The sequence below is a fragment of the Cygnus olor genome, chromosome 1, assembly GCF_009769625.2.
Source record: "Cygnus olor isolate bCygOlo1 chromosome 1, bCygOlo1.pri.v2, whole genome shotgun sequence".
NCBI lineage: Eukaryota > Metazoa > Chordata > Aves > Anseriformes > Anatidae > Cygnus > Cygnus olor.
Window position 1 is genome coordinate 207,132,831 of NC_049169.1, and position 16,911 is coordinate 207,149,741.

The window sequence follows — 16,911 nt, forward strand, 5'->3', positions numbered from 1 at the left end:
TTACTAATTACAATGGGCACATTTGAATGAATCCCTTGGGTTGTGATGGTGCTGCACTCCCCAGGGTCTCTGCAAGCAGCTGCATTACAGAATTCTCACAGCCCAGAGTCCCTGGGAATATTTCAAAGGTGCTGACAGCACAACACAAGCACCCCTTGTCCACAGCAAATGCATATTCCTTAAAAAGAACAGCAGGCACCTTTGAACTCCCCAGATATTTAGATTTAATTGAATACACAGGTATTAAAGCAAAAGTTGCTTTTCGGTTCTCTGTTCTTTTAACATTTTTTAACTCATTAAGGCTTTGGAACTTGAGGGAGAGCCTCCAAAAAATTAAACATGTATTTGCAATGAACACAAGATAGGAAAAGGTTGTTTTTGTGTTTTTTTTTTTTTAAACAGGAAGGTCAGCCCAACCCAGCTATGGTCCTGACCGCAACTGATCTGGTTTCAACACACAAATCAACTGCTTTTAGAGTCCAGCACCTAACAGCCTCATTCAAGCATGTTCCTACAAGCCAGGATCTAACACTAGTAACTTTGCCAGTTAATTTTTCCTCCTCTCTCTGGCAGAGATGTCAATCACCCACAGAGCACTCAAGGAACTGAATGGCTTGTGTTACTGGCATTAAAACCACCAGAAGGACATAGGAGGTGATCCCAGTTCTTGTGCACCCTAGGAACACCACACACCAGCAAGGCAATCGGGCTGATTTTGAAAAGACCCAGGCTGTGCAAAGAATCTGGTCCCTTCCTGCAGTTTAGGGATTAAGCAGCTTAGATTCAGACCAAAGAAATGCATGGGCTTGAATTATCTTTTGATCATTGGCCTGCAGGTTCAAGGAAACGATGCCCCAACATGCATCATTACAAAAATGGTCCATGAAAACTACACCGAGCCATGCATTCAGGGCAATTGAGACAATGCACACACACATACACAAAAAAAAATTAAATACAGACAAAGTACTTGCTGTTAACATGGGCTGCCCAGGGAAGTGGTTGAGTCACCATCCCTGGAGGTATTTAAAAGACGTTTAGATGTAGAGCTTAGTGATATGGTTTAGTGGAGGACTTGTTCGTGTCAGGTCATAGGTTGGACTAGGTGATCTTGGAGGTCTCTTCCAACCTAAATGATTCTGTGATTCTGTAACTTGGCAATTAGATAGTCTGTTTAGAAGAAGGTCTCCTGGTGACCACCCAAGCTAAGTAAGCAGGACAGATCTCCCATTTTGTGCAACATGAAAGTCCCAATGACAATTTTTGATGCATGCCTTCTTGCTCTACTCCTCCTGCTTTAAGCTCACTGTTCTTTATCTGACCTCAGAAACAAGCGTTGAGAACAACCTACAATTATTTTATTTTTTAAACTACTAGAGTCATTCAAGAAGCATCAATTCTGCAGGACTGAAAAACACCTAGATGTTAACTTTTTAATTCAGAAGGCTAAAAGAAAAAAAAGGGGGAGGGGGGGCAATTTACTCAGGAAAAAAAAAAAGCCAAATGCTGAAGAGTATCAGACGCCTCAAAGGAAGAACAAGAACATACTGCTGCAGCAATGACTCTAGCTGCACCAGTTATTTCCAAAAGACTGAGTGAAATACTATTTTCCCATTATAAGGGACTGTATGTTCTCAGAGATTTCACTTTTCTTTTTTTTAAACACCACCATGTCAAACATATCTGCACCAAGAAGTATATGAACTCATCCATATATTTTTCACAAGTAAAACGACCCTGAAAGAAACAGGGAGTTTTAAGAGCCAATGATACAGGTGAGATGCATGGTCTTCTTTCAAAAATTAAAAAAGAAATCAGGAGCAGAAGAAGAAAAGCAAAACAGCTTCCTTATGTATTAAAAAAAATCAGGGAATGCAACTGGAAGAGAAAAGGTATGAAGAATTCAGGAGCACATGCACTCTCTGCTCTAGGTGCAACCACAAATCCTCCCCCAGCTGGCAGCCTAATTACATGCTAGGAAGTATTTAAGAACCACCAGGTACAGCTTTTTTGGCATATTTATAAATTAAGGCAGAACAATTCTTTCTTTGAAAGGTCTCTCTGGATATCAAATCTTTCAATCCCCAGTCACCATCTCCAGACATCACTTCCTCATGCTGAACACACACTTCTTGGAAGCCTTTCACAAGTGCTGCCAAATCCTTCCAGGGCTTGTATTTTCCTACAGGTTAAATACCAATTAAAATCATTGTTCTGCAGCTGGCACAAGTGTCTGAGGACATCCACAGACACCCTTAGGAAAAACACCCCTGCGGGTACAGAAGGAGCAAATTATTTCCCAAGAAAACCCGAAGGAAGAGCCCAGGCTTGAGAGAGCCCCTGGCAATGAGGTGGGGAAGGGGAAATCAGGAGAACTTGTTTCAGTGGATGGGCTCAACAACCAAAAGAGCTGGGTTCAGCGTGACCTTCAACATTTCACACATTTCAGAAGCACCTAACCACCAGGGGGGTCAGAAAGCCTCAGCTAGTGAGGATTTCAAGCAGCACCTAGAAATGCAGGTAGAATCATAGAATCATTAAGGTTGAACAAGCCCTCCAGGATCATCTGGCCCAACCATCAGCCTACCACCAATGTCACCCACTAAACCTTGCAGAACATTGCACGTTAACTGGAGAGGATGCAATTATGTATTGTAATGAGGATTAGGGGAAGTCTAGGTGCTTTTATTCATTGCATCATTGAGAATGGCCCTTTCACCTCCAGCTGGGCTGTGGTTCCAACAGCACAGCATCAGCTGTGGGATCTGGGTGCATCCCCAGACCAGCTTCAGCCTGGTTCCTCTGTGAGAACATCCACCTCCCCAGTGCAGCTGAGCTAGAGGTTGCTGACCCCCTTGGAAGGGAGCCTGGAGGGGCCAGCCCTGTCTTCTGCTGGCTAGATCCAACACCTTGACAGCCACCCACCAGCCCCTGACCACCACACAAGGACTGAAGTGGTCTACAGGGTGAGAGAAGAGGTGCCCAGCAGGTACTCACTGGCTTTCTCCGTTCGTGCAAACTGCCCCGCTATCAACCACGACAGGGCTGTGACCGCCGCAAGCGCTCCTATGTGCAGGAAAGGGGCTGTGGCCTGCAGGACACAAGAATAGGAGAGAAGAAAATGATTAAACATCCCAAAAAGCTCCAAATTCACTCATCTTGCAGGCTCCATAGGACATCAGATGATTCTGTTTTGAGTTGGATTTTGCAATATTCCTGCTTCAGCCTACTGCATCTGTTTTGGATCTCTTCTTCCAAATCCCACTGTTGCCTTTAGCACTCAAACCACTATGAAGAAAAAGCAGGAAAGTTCTAAACCCCTTCCAGGGGAAGAGCTCACCCCATAATATCTCAAAATATATTTGATATAGGCCCCCTTAGACACCACACAATTTTAGGTAAGGCTTTTGGTGCCACTAAGTTTAACATTTCTTGTAGTCCAACTGAATATGTTGGACTGGACATCACCATGGAGCATCACCATGAGAGAAAGTTTGAGATAGGCCCTCTGAGTCATGCTTCTGCTCTCCAACTGCCTGCCTATATCTTTAAAAAGCAAGGCAAAAAAGGAAAACACTTCTGAGAAATGTTAGTCACTTGCGTGAAGGCTATTTTTCCCCCCATATTTGCATACTACCAAATAAGAAGCAGTAATCACCAGTATAACCTCAAGCCTTTCATGGGCAAAATATTTTTCATACAACTTTTTGAGGAAGAGAAAAGAAGGAAGAGAGAGCAAGTCTATCAAGAAATTCAGTTCTTAACTATTTTCCTCTAAACAGCCCTGCAGCATACCACGAGTCTTTCTTAAAAAAGGACTCGAGCACACAAGTTCCATTATTTTTTAGATATATATACACTTATACACAGGGCAAAAATAAACTTAGAGAAGCATTCCCATGGTGCTGGGAAAAGCCAGAGACACTCCAGAAGTGGACACCATGCCCTGAGCACTGCTGGCCACACCAAGATCATGGATTTTTCCAAGTGGAATTGCTCTCGCCCTCCAGCAGCTTCAAGTCGCCCCCAGCTTCAGAATTTCCACCTCTAACCCTGCAGCCAAGCCCTGGTTTGATTTTAAAGGAAAAAGCCCAGGAGACAGAAACAGAGTGATCACTTTTGTCTCCACCCAGAGAAGCATCCCGCACACAACTTACTTGCAGTGAAATAAATACCATCTCCCATTCGTCGTCCCAAAGCTGTGCTATCGATGACATGGTCACCACGGTAGTTATCAAGGTCGTCATCAGGCCAATCTGCAACAAATGCGAGAGTATTTACTTACTGGAGCCTTTGTATTGTTATTATAGCAGTTTTACAGATCGGGAAATGGAGAAAGAAAACTTTTTGCATGTAACAAATGGCAATTTAAATAGAGAGTGGGCTCTGCCAAGATCCTGTGCACCTGTGATGCACCAGTGCTATGGAATGTTGCTGGATTTCACCCAGCTTGCCCCTCCAACAGTTCCGTTCAGGAATAAACCTTGGACACTCCCAGCAGACAATGAAAATTGCTCTTCAGCAAAAGGTGAACGTGCACAGGCAAGGATGTGCATCTCCATCACAAAGTGGTCATCATCCCCGCGATGGTTCAGCACAACTTTGTGCATGGATGTGACTTCACTTGGGTTTGAAATGGAAACAGCTGTGTGGTCAGCATCCAAGCCACGTTGACAGAGCAGTGACAACAGATATTACAGCAAGAGAAGAGGCTCTGGATGATGCAGTGGCTGAGCTGAGATGGCAGGATGAGCCCCAGTCCATCAGCAACCTCCCCTAGCCCTCCCTGCCATCTCCACGTGGAAACACTCAGAAGTCTGAGCACAGCAGTCAAAAAGGAAATGTTGCCTCCAGTTAGAAGGTAAAAAGTTCATCACAATCTGCCTCAGAAATAACTCCTCCTGTAAAGATCTGAGGGACTAAATCTGGGCTGTCTGTCAAAAAACAGTTCTCCATCCTCCACCTCTCCGTCTGGTATCTCAGCCTCTGCTGTGCTGCGTGCCTGCTGGATCCAAAGGATGCTGCTGCTCTGCCTCCCAGTCCCACATACTGTCTACATCTGAAATCTGTGCAGGAGACTCAGGCAGAAAAGGCCAACTGATACACAGCAATGAATTGGTCATCTAGTTCGTACAGGACATCTCTAGACTAGTTTCAGATTTTCTTAATACCCTAGACAAATAAAAACCCCGCATCCTCAAACATTTAAAGAAATCAGCTTGGTATGTAAGGACAGGATTTCTCTATGTAGTTTAGCACTCCTGCCATTCCTTTCCTGGCTTCCCCCAGAGATCTGCCAACAGCACGGTAGGTGTCCGTGGGACAGCAGTGCTTTACCCTCAGCCTCCACCTTTGGGGGAACACGAGCAAAACACATGGGGCCACGAGATCTGGCTGCTCCCCACTGAAAAGGACCCACAAGCCAAGACGCTGCTTGCAAACCATGTACTACCCATCTCTGCATGTACTTACCTATTTAAAAGACATCCCCAGCTCCCTTAGAGCCACACTATTTCAAGAGTTCTCCTCATTAAGGGCTCCGAGTAACCAAAGCACAAAGCAATGCACATCGACAACTTATTTTGCCATGGGACTTGTATGCAACAGTTGTTCTGCTCCCCCATCCTGCAGTCAGACCTCTGGGCCCCCTGCCACAGCCTAACACCAGCACACAACATGATCCAGTCTACTTTTCATCCATTTTTATCCCCCAAAGCTGAACTCCTAACTCAGTGGCAATGGAAGATTTTGCCAACTAGATTTCGCCAACTAGATTTCGCCAACTGGATTTCCTCAGAACACATCAAATTGCCCATGATGTTGCTGCCCTGCACAGCACAGGGCTGTCAGACCACAAGTCCATCTCCATTTCATCATCTTCTCCCATCAGCTCTGATTTATCGCTTCTTCCCCTCCCCTATGCAGCTCCAGCTCATCTTACAATCCTCAGATCTTTCTGCACAGGAGGAAGTTGGAAGGAATCGTGCTGTCTGCACATACCGGCCTTTCCCACGTGCTTTAATTTGGTTTTGAAGGTAACTCAGCATGACTACAGGGAGAATATTAACTTATTCCAGCCTCTTGTCTCTCCCTTCTTGGAAAGCCGAATGAAGGTGGTGTGGGGAAGGGAAGAGAGACAGAGCAAGACGCCTGAATTGTGCTGAAAAGGTGGGCTTTTTCAGAGGAAGAGAAGGAAGGGTGGGTTTCTGTAGGCAAGAACTGATGCATCTCCAACACATTCCTCTTCTGGACTTGCTCATCCAAGCCCACCAGCCACCTGGAGCGTGTCTGAAAATACCATCTCCCCCGATGAGGAAACATATGTTAGACTCAAGGATCAACAACTTATTTTCCAGCACCAGTCAGACAGCCTCCGCCCCCTCTTCACAGCACATCCTTCCCCCCTCCTGAGGAAGCACCATTTCTATCATTTCTAAATAAAAATAAAAGAGAGGGAGGGGATGTCTGTGCTCTCCCTGTCCCGGGGAAGGCACATCTGCTCACGCTTTGGTCCTTCAGGACCTTTCATACGCAGAACTGATTTCAGGGGGGGCTGCATATTGGCAGATTGAGGACAGGTCCCTTAATTATCTATTAGCAAATTGCCAGTTACAATTTAATCCTGCCAAGCCATTTTCTTTGGCACTGCCTCTCTCCGCAGCTTGCTAGCAACCCTTCCTCTCCCCTTCTGTGTTCCAAACACCAAATCTGTATCTTCATTTTCAGAAGATAATTCTTCATTTCATTTCTTCATTTCAGAAGATAATTCTTCATTTCTCAGAAATCTTTTTCGAACTGCTTTAATGCAAATTGGGATCTCCTTGGGTTTCAGCAAGCCCCAACCTGTGCATCGTGCACTCCCAGCCCTAACACCTACATCATCTCCCAGGGCTCTTCCTCAGTCACTGACTCCAACCGCATCCTGAACAGCTTCACACCCACCTAGCCTCTCCTCCGGGGCTGGTTTCAGCACAGAAGGAAGCATAAGAGGTGAAGAGCAGAGCGCTATGATGAACCAAGACTACAGTCAGGTTGCCCTAATGAAACAAGGCCAGGCTTTGATTGCCACCGCTGCATAATTTGCTCAGTCCTCCAAGATGAGGACAAGCACCACAGACATCCAAAGGCCATCATTTAACCCCAAACAGCACAACAGTGAGTATCCCATTCAGCACCCACTCAGACTCATTTCGTTGAGATCTTTCTTGCTTCCGAGCTGGGAAGAGCCATTTACCTTGTGAAGCCAGTGCAGGTTCATCTGCTGTCCCACAGCTATGTGACATAGTGCTAGTATCTGGAAAGAAGAAAACAAGAGTCAGACAACAGCACGTCAAGGCTATTCTGTGTTTGCACATGCAGGAACACACCACCACCCCCAAAATACAACCAAACAAGCGAGGGCAGGAAGCGAGGTGGGGATGGTCCAGCAGGCAACACCCAGATCCTCCTGAATGGCAGGGATGGGGACGAAGAGACTTCAACCTCCAAGAGGCATGGAGTTGGAGAGTCTGGTCCATGGGTGCACAGCTCCTGGGGGGAATCCTACATGGGACAAGGCTGTTCTGCCTGCATGGACACCACCTTGAAGATGGGGCACCATCACCCTGGGGTGAGGGGAAACAACTTGCACTTGGGATTCAGATACACCAAAACCAGGACAGGGCCAGGAAACAAGAACTGTTTGTCTCCTCAGGCCAACTGCACCACCAGTTCTAGGGTGTCTAACTTAATCAGCTGGGGTCAGAGACCACGCACTTTTCACTTAATTTTAGACAACTGAAGGCTGAGAGAGAAATCCCTTCTGAAAGAAAAATTGCTCAAGTTGTAAGCAGAGTGAGAAGCTCATGTTCTTTATTAAAAACAAACACACAGACCTTCAGCAAATGGTGTTGTACTCACCAATAACACTGTAATGTACGTAAAGCCAGCAGCAGTCGTTACAAGTATTGGAATGGACCAGTCACTCCAATATCCCATTCGGTTATATAAAAACCTGAAAGGTAAACATGAAATAGAGATTAAGGGATTCAACAACATAGCAACTCCGCTAGGATTAGACGAGTCTGTAGAAAATGGGCCTTTCAGCTTCTACTGCATGGATAAGCAGCAAAAAAGTACAAACCATTCTGAAAAGTAAAACCAAAAAGCAGTGTTTGTGCTTTGATCCCTCGTGGGAAATTAACTCTGCAAAGAGGAATCCGACAATTATGTCAAACACAGCAACATCGTTACGCTGGGAAAAAACATACAGGATGAGCTTTCAAAAAAATATTCCCTATAAACAAGAGGAAAGTATCCTTATATTTGCTGTTGTTTGCCTAAACAATAGATCCAAAGCTGTCCCATGTATTCATAAAGTAATAAATGTAATAAATGTAATATAGAGATGGTATCAAGGATGAGGGAAGAAAAGTCTTGCTGAGCGTAACGGTGCTTTGTACTTAAGGCAAAAAACTTTTCAGAGGGACAAGGTGATGGAAGACATTGGATCGTCTGTATGTATCAGAGACAGTGCCTTTTATTGCAATGGTCTGGAGAGAAAGTCCAATCCTCCAAGAGTGGAGACGGTCAAGAAGTGGGCTTGGGGCTTCCCCAAATGAGGCTGGTAGAGGAACCGCATCCTTCTGATCTTCTCCAACCAACTCAAGGGTCTGTCTGCTGAGCCTGAAGGATGCTGTGAGGGTTCTTGGCCCAGCAAGTTCCCTTGTCCCAGCCCTTCTGGTTACCTTAAAGTTAAGTAAGAGGCGGGCCACTCGATGCCTCTGTGATCCAACCTTTGCAAGAGGCAGCCACAGGACTGGACCCAGCACTCCAAGTGCAGCCTCACCAGGGCTGAGCAGAGGGGAAGGATCACCTCCCTTGAACTGCTGGCAATACTTTGCCTCATGCAGCCAAGAATACTGTTAACTTTCTTTGTACCAAGAGCACATCGCTTCCTCATGTTCATCTTGGTGTCCACCAGGACTCTTAAATCCTTTTCTGCATCCTACAGGTCTACCTCCAAAGCATTTATCTCCAAAACAGCCTCTCTGGTGAGTGATGGTCTGGAGGAACCAGCAAATTTCCTACAGTTCCCCTGAGAACACACAGAAGAGCTGCTAGCTCGTCGAGGTATAGCAGCACAAAAACAGAGGCCAGTTTTTTCCAGAACTGCTCTAAAACCAGAGAAGCCCATGCTCACTCCCTACCTCAGCTGCTGGGATTGCAGTGCTCGATCCCCACCAGTTCTCAGCTGCCTGCTAGGCTCCGTTCTCCTGTTGAAGCTGATTTTTGTCCTCTCGTCTCCTGTATTCACCCAGGCGCCCTCTCTGTTCTCAGTTATCAGGTTTCCCAACCCTATACTTCAGAGGGCAGATCTGGCTCATCTGCCTGCCTCTTTCCATCGCGGTCACGAAGCCACAGCACAACAAGAGCTTTGTGAACAGGAGCATCGGGTGAAGCAGTCCATTACTGGCAGCACAGCCAAAGACAGTCGCTTGTGCCCGGCAGTGGGTCTCAAATGTCAAATTTGCATTTAAATAGCAATACACTTCCCATTAAAGCTATCCTGGAGACGGACTGGAGAGTCATTAAAGCACGTTACAGCGAAGCAGTAGCAAAACTCAAGACTGACTCAGTCCTGTACTGTCCCTGGCCTAGAAGGCTGTCACGAAAAGCAGAAGGAAATAGAGCCCCAGGAACAGCATCCTCCCCAAAACAGAGGTGCCCCTTCTCCCCCATCCCTGCCTCCCAGACAAAAGCTGATATAACAAACAGGATTTTGGGGTGCAAAGGCTTTTGAAAACTCTCCAGATCCCTATGCACTACTAATAATACAATTATAGCACGTGCATGCTTCCATGCTACTCCAGACACATGCCTATCAAAATTGGTGCTTCTGTCAGTGTCCAAAAGGACCCCCTTCTCCTCCCCAAAAAACAGCCAAGAAGGCAAAGCAGCTGAGACAGAGCTCAAAGAACCTGAGCAGGAGCTGTCAAAAAGCTGAAACCAACAAAATAGGGATCAGTTTTAAAAAACAGCATCCCCAGAGCTGATGTGACCCTCGGTCTCATGCACTACAGCATTTAAGAGAGGAGGCAGACACTACTGCATGCAGCTGTAACTACACTTCAGCGAGGCCTGGAGGAAGAAGGTAGAAAAACCACCCTTAAAAGAGCAGCCACATGAATGACAAAGAGTAAAAGCTGTTGTTTGTTTGTTTTGTTTTGTTTTAATCATATTGGATGATTTTGCAAGTTTTTCTTGAACCATCACCTCTTCACCACAGCAGGCCAGATGCCTGCAAGATGCTCAGTCTTCCTTTTATTTCATGCACCAGTGTTGTCCGGGGCCACCATGGAGTCCCATATGTTCAATCACGCTCCCATCAAAATAATCCCAAAAGTACCCAGGTCCCACTGCACCAGGAGAGAGGCAGCCAAATCCCTTCTTGAAACTTCTGAGAGTTCTAGTCTGACCTGGACTAAAGCATTTTACAGTGAATTTTGGGGAAAGACACATCACTAGGTTGACTTGGATTTGTGTTAATTACCTCCATGTAAACCCACACTGTAATAGGGGATTCCATAACACAGTACATGAACTGGCCAAAATTTTTTTTGTTAGAATAAACTACAAACACTGCATGCAACCAGCTCAAAGACTCAATCTCCTCCACAGCCCCCTTCCCATCACTAAAAATTTTGCATCATTCATCAGCCACAAACTCCAGCCTGACAACTTCCCCAGTTTGTTGTATCCAGAAAAAAAAGCTCCCACAAAGGATCTGCAAAGCAAATTCTCAGGCTAGACAAACACGACGTATATCCAGGTTCTGCTCTAGGATTCCAAGAAAAAAAAAAAAAAAGGTTCCTCTGAATTCTTTGCTTGTGCCACCATTAACGCCTTCCCTAGCTCAGCTTCAGTACATTTCGAATTTTGCTCTGATGCCCCTTCAAAGTGGCCTTCAGGTCTTCGCTTGACTGTTTTAAAATGCTGTTTCCATGGTAGTTACAAAACAGATACTTCTCCAGAACTAAGGAAGGGGAAAAAAATTGCTAAATTTATAGTCTTGCTCTAGAGGAAATACAGCCAGGTTCACAAGTTACAGCACCTTCTGCATCCCTTATTAATGAAGTTCAAGAGTTTTGTCGCAGTACGTAGGCTTCGACCTTGCACAGATCTGAAGTATAATGCAACAAAATGTTGACACAAGAAAAGGAAATGCCCAAAGCAAAAAAAAAAAAAAAAAAAAAAAAAAAAATTAACAGATATTTACTTTCCATTTAGGAGACACAAAGGGCTTTCACTGACAAAGACCTAATTGCATATTCAGGCAGCAAACCTTGCAGAAAAAGGTTAAAAGCCTGCAGCAATACATACCAGGCTACAATTTTGTCTTTCTTCAAAGCCCATTTCAATCCCAGAATAGTCCCTTAAGTCTCTACAAGCTTAAAGGCCAAGTACACACATTTATGTAGGTAAACCCTACCACTACCACAATTTAATTAAGAGGTCAATTTGGTTTCTACATAGGCAGGTGCATCCACTGCAGAACCCTGGCCACATGGCCTGAACTGCAGGCAGGCTTTGCTATGGTCACTTGTAGGTTTCTGCTTCCTCTTAATTCATCCCTATAAGCTGCTCAGCAGCATTTAGCAATGCCCTGCATGTGTGGGCTAAGAAATGAAGAACCTCTTAACGGATCCAGGTTTCAAGTGTCATTTTAGCCCAAAAAACAGAAAGGATAGCACACTGAGAAGGATGCTGGGGTTATGGAGAAAAGGTTGTGAAAGCCAGCAGGATACCTCCCTTATAAGTCAAACCACACATTAGGACACACATGCGTTAGGAGGATTGGGATCAGCAGACCATGGGAAGTTGCTCTCCCATCTGCTCAACACTGGTGAGGTGGCACCAGCACCACCTTGTCCTGGTTGGGGCCTCCCAGTTCAAGGAGGACATTGGAGGGGGTCCAACAGAGAGCTACCAAACCCAGATGGAGAGGCATCTGGGAAATAGGGCTTACTAGGAAAGCTTGAGGAAGCTGGGCTTGTTTAGTCTCACAGAAAAGAGGTTAACAGATGATCCAATTGCTGCCTACACTGACAGACAGCAGTGAAGATGATGAAACCAATCTCTTCTCGGTGACATTGTCACAATGGGAAATGGTCCTTGGAGGTTTGAGTTGGAAAACCTCCTCACAGAAGGTGGTGTGGAGCTGGAACAAAGCCGAGACGGAAGTTTTCATCCTTGGGGTTTCAGGACTTCACAGTCAACCTGGCCTAGTGCCGGTGGCAGTCCTACTTCAAGGGTTGGCTGGACAACACCTCCCATGTTCCTTCACCTGCTGTGGTGAGGCAGGCCCGAGGAGGTTCAGTGGAGTTGTCTGTACATGATGTGAGGAAGGACAGCTCATGAGGACGAGCTTCACAAGGCAGAACAGAGCTCAGCAGCTCATCACATGAATGTGAAGGCAATTCCTTGTCCCAGGGCCTCCAGGGAGCCTATCACCACCTCGGTGTGCTAGGCCCTGCACAATGACGGTGTTTGCCCCAAAGAGCCCTTCTTATATGAATATAAAAATACATAAATATGAAAAGGATGTTAAGATATTTGAATGCATCCAGAGGAAAGCATGTGTTCGAGGAGAGGCTGGGTTGGCTGGTCTGGAGAAAAGGAGGCTGAGAGGTGGCCTCATTGCTCTGCAATTCCCTGAGGAGATGAAGCAGAGGGAGGTACCAGCCTCTGCTCCCTGGTCACCAACAGCAGGACACATGGGAACAGCCCAAAGCTGCACCAGGGAGGGTCAGACTGGATGTATGGAAAAATTTCTTTATCATGAGGGTGGTCAGACACTGACACAGGCTTCTTGGGGAGGTGGTTGGTCAAGCCTGTCAGTGTTCAAAATAATAATGAGGATAATGCCCTCAGTAATGTGCTCTAACTTTTGGTTAGCCCTGAAGTGGCCAGGCAGTTGGACTTGGTGATCTTTTAGGTCCTTTCCAAATGAACCATTCTATCCTGTTCTAGTCAGGGAGTGTTCATGGCTTGTAAATAGATCACGGAGCAGAGAGGGAGGCAATAGGAACGAGTATCAAAAGAATATTGACCCCAAAAGTGATAGCCATATCCAGTCAGCAACAGGCTCACAGCTCTGCTGGGACCAAAATGGTGCTTTTACCTCTTCTGTGTGTCCCATCTGGCTGGGAACTTTCCCCTAATTACCATCATCTTTTAATGGAGCCCACCCATCTGTGCAGGGAGGGAAGGGGGCAGGCTCAGCCTGCACAGACCCACAGTGGAAATTGTTTCCTCTCTCCCTGCAACTGACGTGGCTGCAATTAAAACCTCACTCCATGTTACCATCCTCCCCTCCCAGCCTTTCTGCAGCATTTCAGGCTGTCGTTAAGAAACCCTGCTGTTCTCCACAACCTCTGGTGCCAGCGCATGGAGCAGGGGTCTAATTGGGGTTACAGCACATGCAAAGCACTGACCCATTTTCAGCACCAAATGGCAATGCTTGAATGGACAGATGTAGCCCTGTTATTTTGCATCCAGAGAGATTTTCCATGGCTCTTGTGAACACAGTTTTTGCTTTTCCAGTGCTGTCAACCCAGAAGTGCTTCCAGTGCCCTGTGCACACCGGTTGCATGATAAGTGAAATGCCCAAAAGCCCAAATACCTCTTTTGCACATGGAGCAGCCCTACACATCTCCTCCCATCCCCACATTAATATTTGGGAACCCAAAACTTTGCAGCACCACAGCTTTAGTGTCCATTCACGGCATTTCTAGGACATTCATCATCTTTACTTAATTTTGTAGCCCTTTCTCAACTTTGAGCCAAAACCAATTTGGCTTTGTACTGGAGCAGTTCAGTCCTGTTCATGTCCTGTACTGAAGGCATAAGCTGAAAGAGGACTTGCAAAATAGCCTTAAAAATGAAAAAATAATCAAGCATTTTCTTCATGTTCTTGTTATAAACAGCAAGACGAATAGCGATGGGTTTCAGTTCTGAGTGTTGGTCTGAGCAAAGGAAAAACACTCTCCTGGGAGGAGAGAGCTCACATCATCAAGTTAGTAAACATTCTCCCTCACATAACTCTATCATCTAAAGCAGGCAGTTTATTTAAGAGATCAACTACCCGCTGTGTTTTAAAATTCTGTTTAAATATTATTTTTGACAAGAAGATGTTGTCAAAGCGGTTTAGTTAGAACAGAGCCCAAGGTACTATAAAAATGTTTTAGGATGCTGCTGAGATGGTAAAAGAGAGGATGATTTCCAGCACTGAGGGGGAGTTGGCAATACCCCAAACTGCCCAGCACATCCCCTCGGAAAGCTTTACAGCTTCTTCCAACATTGCAAAATTTTCCACACCCGTGTCTGCTTCAGGCTGAATATTTTTTTCATTTATATTTATATTGTGGAAAGTTTTGGCCAGATTGCTCAGCTGCTTCCAAAAGGAGCTGACCGTAGAAACAAACAAATGAAAAAAATACAAAAGGCTTTTACATGATTTCAGCTCCACTTTGTTTTCGCAAGCTGCTTCGGGGTGCACACCTGCCCCAAGCTCTTACAGCTGAGAAGTGGAGATAGGAGAGCACATTACATCTATCAGCGCAGATAGGCAGGAGCAGCTCTCTGCCTCTCTCTCCACCTCGCTTTCCATTTACTTGTCATTAACAAGTCCATCAGAAGGACGCAAATGCATCCGACCTGGTACTGAAAAAGCCTTTTAGAGGCGTACAATAGCAGCCAGATCAGTTAAGGGCTTGCCTCCCCACAGTGGGGAGGCTCTGCTCACCAGTTGATTTCATTGTAGTCATTGTGAACTTCCCACCAGAAGTAAAACCAGACCAGGGTCAGGAAGAAGGACAAGGTGAGGATCAGGAACCAGAGGCGCTCCCACTGTGGACAGAAAGAGAAATCACATTAATAGCATTCCATTTCCACATCTTATCTAGAGGCTGTTGGGGTTGGATGGTGTAATCAGGCATCTACAAGGCAAGAGTTTACTCAAGACAGCATGAACCTGACTGCAAGAAGCTTTCAGGTTACCTCTAGGTTACAAACTTTATGGGTCAAACACTTGATACAGCTGCCCCAAAAGCCTCAAGTTAATTAGGTCAAATCTTTTCCCACTGATTTCAACAGATACCAACAGCCTAACACGCCAAGTATTTTGCGGGGCTTGCACAAAGAGGAGGAACACAGAAGTTAACACAGAAGTGTTAGCAATCACAGCTGAAGGCACCTTGATGTCAAAAACCACTCAGCTCTGCTGGCTGGGTGAAGATCCCACCTCTTCTCCTCTTTCAGCATCAACACAGCAGGAGAGGGGAGACAGTAACCTCTTCTCCCCCCCGGGAGGTGGGAGATGCGCCCCTTCTCCCCAGCTCTGGACAGAGGGGTCACATCACGGAGGTGAGTGTTGTGCAGTGCTGGGACGGTGTTCCTCCTGCACTTGGGGCAGGTGGAAAAAGGAAGCCTTTCTGGTACAGAGCTGGGTTGGGGTTTTTTTTTGGTTGGTTGAGCGTTTCTGTTTTTTGAGGTGTTTAACTTTTCCATCCACTTGTGAGAGATGCAACATGGCATCTTATTCTGCCATCAGCTCAGCCTAAATAACCGAGCAATTATCACACAGTAACAACTCTCTGTGGCAGGTTAGGGATGATACTGTGATACAGACACACAAACCCTTCCTCTCCTTCCCCTGGGGCACTAATTCTGGAGAGCCAAACCACCCAACCACAACATTTATTCCCACCACCACCACATATGCAAGTCTTTAGCAAATAATAACAGCAGCAGAAGAGACCACACCAGCGCCGGATGAAAGACATTTGCACCAATATTGAGTTTTGATAAATGTTTCAAATAGCAACCACCACCCAAAATAAAAAATCCCTAACAGAGCTGTTGAGTACCCCTCTCCAATAGCACGGGTAAAATCCTAAACCACAAGGACATCCACGGAGAGAACAGTGTTGCAAGAAGACTGTCCCTAACCAGCATTGTTTCCATGTGTTCCTTGTTGGTTTTACCCTGCAGGCATTAAATAGTCGACACATGTTTCCGCTTCAAATAGCATCCAGTTTGTTCGGAACAAAACACTGAAATAAATTAGTTATGGAAAATATTCAAATGAATCCTCTCTTCCCAGAACGAGCGAGAAGGGATGAAAAATTGAAGAAGTGCATGAGCAACTTTACTACTATAATTTCCTTCCAAACCCCGAGCACACACCATTAATCTCTTTTCAAAATGTCCTTTTCTCTAGTGAACTGTCTCATGGCTTTTCAATTATGCAAAACGTAACCAGTATAAACACTGTTTTGGTGATATATAAGAAATCCTACAATTCTCTGCCCTCCCTTTCCATCTTAAGGGCTGAAGCTATTTACTTGACTGTGTTGCCTGTTTCATCACGCATCACCCTGGATACCAGTCTTGTGATACAGCTCTTCCTCGTATGCTCCGTCTTATAAAAAGCGCCAAAAAGAAAGCAATAAAGGGTTGGAATTATTTAACTTCTGCTGTGCCAAAAAAAAATATTTTTTTGTTTTCTACCAGAAATTTCCAGTTCTTGGCCAGGGATTAGGATTAAAATTGTTCTTCATCTCAGCTGAAGTTTGTTAACCAGCTTCTATCAGACCTCAGTGGCACCAGGTGTCTAATTCCATTAGGGGCTCTGCATCCCAGAAAAATGGGGCAAAAGGGACCAAAGTAAGGTATGTAGGTACTTCTACAGTGCAGCTACTGAGTACAAGCAGACCCACATGGCCAAACCGCTCTGCCATGATTTTAGAAACTGTCCTCTCCCCACTTTACACACACATCTGCATCTACAGGCACAGATGGGTTCTCTGAGGGAAAACACTGAAATTGGAAAGGTTTCCCACCCAAATGCCCCACATTTGGTAGCAGGAT

At 45.6% G+C, this 16,911-nt stretch overlaps 1 protein-coding gene across 6 annotated transcripts in view; it reads right to left on the reverse strand.

Moving 5' to 3' along the window:
* GDPD5 (glycerophosphodiester phosphodiesterase domain containing 5) overlaps nt 1-16,911 on the reverse strand; it is a 163,925-nt gene that overhangs the window by 32,718 nt on the left and 114,296 nt on the right. For all 6 annotated transcript variants that reach the window (XM_040544636.1, XM_040544630.1, XM_040544634.1 and 3 more), the window contains 5 exons: nt 14,786-14,889; nt 7,900-7,993; nt 7,235-7,294; nt 4,158-4,256; nt 2,998-3,091 (listed from right to left, as the gene is read on the reverse strand). In XM_040544636.1, coding sequence (XP_040400570.1) covers nt 2,998-3,091; nt 4,158-4,256; nt 7,235-7,294; nt 7,900-7,993; nt 14,786-14,889 — 451 coding nt within the window. The remainder of the gene's footprint in view (nt 1-2,997; nt 3,092-4,157; nt 4,257-7,234; nt 7,295-7,899; nt 7,994-14,785; nt 14,890-16,911) is intronic.